General features: G+C 32.6%; 2 protein-coding genes across 8 annotated transcripts in view; both read right to left on the bottom strand.

Moving 5' to 3' along the window:
- LOC137620495 (proteoglycan 4-like) overlaps positions 1 to 7,500 on the bottom strand; it is a 160,473-nt gene that overhangs the window by 59,832 nt on the left and 93,141 nt on the right. The gene's annotated exons all lie outside the window — the stretch shown is intronic.
- LOC137621066 (nucleolar protein 58-like) overlaps positions 4,005 to 7,500 on the bottom strand; it is a gene marked incomplete at its 5' end in the record, with an annotated part of 9,938 nt that continues 6,442 nt past the window's right edge. The window contains 2 exons of the mRNA XM_068351504.1: positions 4,005 to 4,110; positions 6,906 to 7,282. Of these exons, the coding sequence (XP_068207605.1) occupies positions 4,005 to 4,110; positions 6,906 to 7,282 (483 nt within the window). The remainder of the gene's footprint in view (positions 4,111 to 6,905; positions 7,283 to 7,500) is intronic.

Here is a 7,500-nt window from a genome sequence, read left to right as displayed (position 1 = left end):
GACTAGAGAACAATGGTTTGGTTTTGGAGTGTCCTTCTCCTAGAAGAGATGCTGACCTCTGATTTATGAATAATCAGGAAAATCAGTTAAGAAATTGTTGTTTGAATTCAAATTACTCTTTTGGTAACTAATATCTCTCTCTTTTTGTTTAAGGTATTGAATATATTATGATATATATATATATATATATATATACACATATATATTGGCCAATTTTTATCACCACGCTGGCCACTGCGGATTGAAGACAGCTGGAGATTTTAGACTGATCGCTCACAGCAAACCAACCTAGTATGGATGTCCCTGACTAGTACAGCTTTGCTGATCATGACGACACGCAAACCCTTTCACCACGTTAAGATATATATATATATATATATATGTGTGTGTGTGTGTGTGTGTGTGTGTGTGTGTGATGGCTAACGACAAGTGACAGCTGTCTCGCCACTTGGAACCCCACAGTCCAGCCCCCCCCCCCCCCCCCCCCCCCGGAGCGCTCCTCGTACTCGCCCATTCACAGGCTCCCTCCCAAGTCACTACCAAATTCGGACAGAAAGGTCGCGTTTGGCCTTATGCAAAACTGGACACAGCGGTGCGTGTGATCAGGAAGAGGAAGAGAAGAGAGACTCGAGAGATAGGAAGTGACAAAATACACTTGATAAGAGAAAGTCGTCTTCGGTTTGTCTTGGATGAACGGGAGGTGGAACAATGTCGTGTTTTTAGTGGTTTTGTGTTTGTTTGTATTTGTTCCAGGAGTGAGAGATTGTTTGCACGGAGATGCTTTACCATTTACCGTACGCACGTGCGTGTACATACATACCTATATGCATACATACATACATACATACACGCACGCACACACATAAATAGATAGATAGATAGATAGATATATAGATAGATAGATATGTATATGTATATACATATATATATGCATATATATACATATATAGTATATACACACGTATATATATATAGATAGATAGATAGATAGATAGATATGTATATGTATTTATACATATATATGCATATATATATACATACATATATATTATATACACATGTACTGTGTGTGTATATATATATATATATATATATATGTATATATAATGTGTGTCTATGATTTTTAAAGCAAACGTTCTTTTTCTCTCACCATTGTTTGTATTTTGAAATTGTTTTTATTAATCTTTAAGCAAAATAGAAATAATAATTCGTATTCCCATACTATTTATTTACGCCATTTATTAGATGTAATTAAATATATCGCCGTTAGTCCGAAGTACTCAAATATATCATAGTTATTTAGAGGTAGTTGAATATATCATAATTACTCTGAGGCAATTAAATATATCGTAGGTAGTCAGAGGTAGTTAAATATATCGCTGTTAGTCAGAGGGAATTAAATATATCATAGTTAGTCTGCGGTAATTAATATAAAATTACTCTGAGGCAATTAAATATATCGTAGGTAGTCAGAGGTAGTTAAATATATCGTTGTTAGTCAGAGGGAATTAAATATATCATAGGCAGTATGAGGTAAATAGATATATCATAATTACTCTGAGGCAATTAAATATATCGTAGGTAGTCAGAGGTAGTTAAATATATCGTTGTTAGTCAGAGGGAATTAAATATATCATAGTCAGTACGAGGTAAATAAATATATCATAATTACTCTGAGGCAATTAAATATATCGTAGGTAGTCAGAGGTAGTTAAATATATCGTTGTTAGTCAGAGGGAATTAAATATATCAGTCAATGGTTGAAATACTTAAATATATCATATTTATTCAGAGGTAGTTAAATATAACAAAGCCCTAGAAGAGTTGGAGGACCCAGGCTTACATGGCTGACGACTATGAAGCGTGAAGTAGGAGATGATGAATGGAGAAGTATTGATTTAAAAGCTCAAGATAGAGACGACTGGGTGAAATCTAACCGAGGCCCTTTGCGTCAATAGGCGTAGGAGGAGATAATGAGTTTAATATATATTTCAATAATAGTATCAAAGACGCTTTGAAGAAAGAATGAGGCAAAAGACACACATAGAAAGAAGAAAGAAAGAGGAAAAGAAAGTAGGAGACAATGAATGGAGAAGTGAATGAGACGACTGGCGAAATCTAACCGAGGCCTTTTGCGTCAATATGCGTAGGAGGAGATGATGATGAGTTAAATGTGTATTTCAATAATAGTATCAAAGACGCTTCGAAGAAAGAATGAGGCAAAGGACGCACGTAGAAAGAAGAAAGAAAGAGGAAAAGAAAGTAGGAGATGATGAATGGAGAAGTAAATAAAGACGACTGTCGAAATGTAACCGAGGCCCTTTGCATCAATAGGCGTAGGAGAAGATGATTATGAATTAAATATATATTTAATAGTATCAAAGATGCTTCGAAGAAAGAATGAGGCAAAGGACGTACGTAGAAAGAAGAAAGAAAGAGGAAAAGAAAGTAGGAGATGATGAATGGAGAAGCATTGATTTAAAAGCTCAAGATAGAGACGACTGGGTGAAATCGAACCGAGGCCCTTTGCGTCAACAGGCGTAGGAGGAGATGATGATGAATTAAATATATATTTAATAGTATCAAAGATGCCTCAAAGAAAGAATGAGGCAAAAGACGCAAGTAGAAAGAAGAAAGAAAGAGGAAAAGAAAGTAGTAGATAATGAATGGAGAAATATTGATTTAAAAGCTCAAGATAGAGACGACTGGGTGAAATCTAACCGAGGCCCTTTGCGTCAATAGGCGTAGGAGGAGATGATGAGTTAAATATATATTTCAATAATAGTATCAAAGACGATTCGAAAGAATGAGGCAAAAGACTCACGTAGAAAGAAGAAAGAAAGAGGAAAAGAAATAGGTGTGGCTTGTCTTGGGCGGAAATGATGCTAGCATCTCCAAAAGCGTACCCACTTCAAGGTCACTACGTTACATTGGCCCTAGATAGAATTTATCAGTAGTAAAACAAGATATATATTTTATTCTTCAAGTGAAAATAAGATGTTATTTGGCTTTATAAATTATAGATGTATGAAAGATCTGTTTTTAATGTTACTGTTCATAAGACGATGTTCATTACTTCTCTTGTAGTTTATTTCTATATTTCCTTTGCTCACTGGGTTATTTTTCCCTGTTGGAGCCCCTGGGCTTATAGCATCCTGCTTTTCCAACTTGGGTTGTAGTTTAGCTAGTAATAATAATGATAATAATAATAATAATCATAATAATAATGATAATAATAATAATAATAATAATAATAATAATAATAATAATAATAATAATAATAATAATAATCATAATAATAATAATATTAATAATATTTATAATCGTAATAATAATAATAATAATAATAATAATGATAATAATAACAGTAATAATAATTATAATAGTTATAATAATAATAATAATAATGATAATAATAATAATAATAATAATAATAATAATAATAATGATGATGATGATAATAATAATGACAATAATAAAAATAGGAAAATAAAAATAGGAAAATAATAATAATAATAATAATAATAATAATAATAATAATAATAATAATAATAATAATAATAATAATAGTAAAAATGTGAAAATAATAATAATGATAATAATAATAATAGTAAACGTACAATTGAATACGTGTATTTCTCTCTCTCTCTCTCTCTGCCATACTTGGGCACTTTCTTAGAGCATAGCGCTGACGTCACTGTCATCCCAGTGGTTTAGTTCCTCCATCTCCCCCCCCTCCTTTGGCAAACCACCTTCGCATCTTGTACCTCCCTAACGCCCTTTAGCCATTGTGTTCCGATAATCTATTCGACTTACGTCACGAAGGATAATCACTTCGACTTGCGTCATGAACAAAAGGTATCTTTTCGGATCCGTTTCTCTTGTTGGAGTCGCAACTCGGGTTAGAGCAATGATTGATATATATATATATATATATATATATTTACCTTTTCAATGGAACTATGTTTGAGAATTTTTTATTTTTCATTTTTTATTTTCATTTTTCAATGGAACTGTTTTTGAGAATTTTTCAATGTTATTTTTATTTTTTCCTTGAGATTTTTACATTTGTGTATTTTTTTTTTCAATGGGACTTTTTCAGAATTTTTCCTTTTTTTCATTTTTCAATGGGACTGTTTTTGAGAAATTTTCATGTTATTTTTATTTTTATTTCATTGACAATTTTACATTTGCGTTTTTTTTTTCATTGTGAATATTTTTTAGAATTTTTCTTGTAGATATGTAATTTTCCAATTTCCCATTACTACTGTTTTTGAGAATTTTTTCATACATGTAGTTTTTCATTTTTTCATTGGGACTTTTTGTGAGAATTTTTCATTTTTGGGGTTTTTCGATTTTAATTGATATATTTTTGATAATTTTTCATGTGTAGTTTTTAATTTTTCATTGGGCCTTTTTTTAGAATTTTTCTTGTATGGAGTTTTTTTTTTTCTTTTATTGGATATTTTTTTTTAGAATTTTTCATGTATGGGTTTTTTCATAAATGAATTAAACTTTATATTCATTGTTAGCTTGAATTACTGTATTTTTCCTTATTTCCTTTCCTCACTGGGAATATATATATTGCAACTGTTGAGAGAGAGAGAGAGAGAGAGAGAGAGAGAGAGAGAGAGAGAGAGAATATCTGATTCACACCATTTCATTTTGCTCAAGGCAAATTTTTCTAAATATTTCACCTTTCTTTTCTCTAATCCCTATCATGAAAAGCAAACGTAATATTTTCCACTGGGAAATCACAGTGCCTCCCCCCCCCCCCACAGACATTACAACTGCGTGAAATCGAGAATTCATTCGCGTAACTGTAATATACGCCGAAAGACTTGTTCTCTACAAATGCACATCTCTATCCAAGCGGAAACTGTAGACAATTGCTAACTTTCTCTCTCTCTCTCTCTCTCTCTCTCTCTCTCTCTCTCTCTCTCACACAGACAAAATACAAGATTCTGTCTACCATTACGGGTTGTCACTGTCACTAATTACATATTCATGTTTATGTAAATCAGGCTGATTGTAGATTGGCAGACGGATGTTGATAACATCTATGTATTTCCTTGTTTTATTGTCGCCTTTCTTACGCATGTGTACTTGTTTATTGTTGTTGTTGTTGTTGTTGTTGTTGTAGTTGTGTTTGTCATAAACGGTCCACTGAATTATTATCGGTACTGTTATTATTATTATTATTATTATTATTATTATTATTATTATCATTATAATTATTATTATTATTATTATTATTATTATTATCATTATTATTATAATTATTATTATTATCACTTGCTAAGCTACAACCCTACTTGGAAAAGCAGGATATTATAAGCCCAGTGGCTCCAACAGGGAAAATAGCCCAGTGAGGAAAAGAAACAAGGAAAAATAAAATATTTTAAGAACAGTAACAATATTAAAATAAATATATCCTATATAAGCTATAAAAAACTAACAAAACAAGATGAAAAGAAATAAGATAAAAAATAGTGCCCAAGTGTACCCTCAAGCAAGAGAACTCCTAACCTAAGACAGTGGAAGACCATGGTACAGAGGCTATGGCACTACCCAAGGCTTAGTTAAAGCTTGTGTACCATTCATCTTAAGAAAGGCGTTAGTCAAGTAATTTTTCAATTGCATTGTCCTTATATCAAGAAAATTAAACATATATATATATATATATATATATATATGAAAAATATTTCCCTGTGGCTGAGTGGTATGGTCAGTTTCATACAGGTATCCTGGACTAGGGTTCGAAACCCGGCCAGTCAGATACTATAGTCTTTGAGTGATTTCACCTGGGGCTCTGATCCCTAGGTCGTTAAGAGAATCCAGACTTTAGTGTATTAATATATATGGCTTATTTGATATATATATATATATATATATATATTATCATGTTACATTCAGGGGGAGAGGAAGTATTCATACTCTGGTGAAAGGTGCTACCCCAAAAGGTACACTTGGAAACCACAATCTCCCACAAATTGCCGAACCAGCGGTTTGTAGTTAGGAAAAGGGGAGGGGGTGGGGAAGGGGTGAATCTGTGTGTGTGCATATATACCTAAATATTTAGACGTCATATTTGACGGGTTGCATACAATAGTATACTGTACTATATTTAACATAGATCTCTTTACTATGCAGACTATCTTTATTACACAGAACAGGTAATTGTATGTGTAAATATTACACTTTGTAAAATAGAATTAGCATATATTTAACCCTTTTTACGGGCTTCGTATAAGAAAGATTAATTAGCTTTTTTTATGCCCTTAGAGGACCAGGGGTCCACACCAGGACATTTCAATTTAAGATTCATTCAGCCACGCGCTATTGCGGAACAAGAGCCCGTGTTGGCGAATTATTACGAAAATAAACACATTGATTATGCTTAAGGACGAATTATTCTTTATAATTCTTTACTTCCTCTATTCTTTTATTTTATCTATTACACCTCTCAAGGGGAAGCGTTTGCGCAAGTCATTATTTCCGAATAATTCAAGTAATTTTATTTTTCATTTTTATTTTGCTTCACAGTAGTTCAATCCAACCTTCTGACTCCTGTGTTAGGTGCCGGGTCAACTTCCTCTTTCTCCTTTCAATGTTGTTGTCTTGGTTTTCTTCCTGTTCCTTTTGTCTTTCTCCTTTGTTTTCTTCCTGTTCTTTTGGAGTTTTCCTGTTTTTTTTTCTTGTTTCTTTGTCTTTCTCCTTTGTTTTCTTCCTGTTCGTTTGTATTTTTCCTGTTTTTTTCTTCTTCCTTTGTCCTTTTCCTTTGATTTCTTCCTGTTCCTTTTCTCTTTTGTTTTCTTCCTGTTCCTTTGTCTTCTTTGTTTTCTTCCTATTACTTTGTCTTTCTCCTTTATTTTCTTCCGGTTCCTTTGTTTTCTTCCTGTTGCTTTGTCTTTGTTTTCTTCCTATTACTTTGTCTTTCTCCTTTATTTTCTTCCGGTTCCTTTGTTTTCTTCCTGTTACTTTGTCTTTGTTTTCTTCCTGTTACTTTGTCTTTCTCTTTGGTTTTCTTCCTGTTCCTTTGTCTTTCTCCTTTGTTGTCTTCCTGTTCCTTTGTCTTTCTCTTTTGTTTTCTTCCTGTTCTTCTGTCTTTCTCCTTTGTTTTCTTCCTGTTCTTCTGTCTTTCTCCTTTGTTTTCTTCTTGTTCCTTGTCTTTCTCCTTTGTTTTCTTCCTGTTCTTCTGTCTTTCTCCTTTGTTTTCTTCCTGTTCCTTTATCTTCTTTGTTTTCTTCTTGTTACTTTGTCTTTCTTCTTTGTTTTCTTCCTGTTCGTTTGTATTTTTCCTGTTTTTTTCCTGTTCCTTTGTCTTTCTCCTTGGTTTTCTTTCTGTTCCTCTGTCTTTCTCATTTGTTTTCTTCCTGTTCCTTTATCTTTCTTTTTTGTTTTCTTCCTGTTCCTGTGTTTTTCTCCTTTGTTTTCTTCCTGTTCCTCTGTCTTTCTTCTTTGCTTTTTACCTGTTCCTATGTCTTTCTCCTTTGTTTT

This window comes from Palaemon carinicauda, chromosome 27 (genome assembly GCF_036898095.1).
Source record: "Palaemon carinicauda isolate YSFRI2023 chromosome 27, ASM3689809v2, whole genome shotgun sequence".
Lineage (NCBI taxonomy): Eukaryota > Metazoa > Arthropoda > Malacostraca > Decapoda > Palaemonidae > Palaemon > Palaemon carinicauda.
Note: the sequence above shows the minus strand (reverse complement) of the source record. Positions and strands in the feature narration are given on the sequence as shown.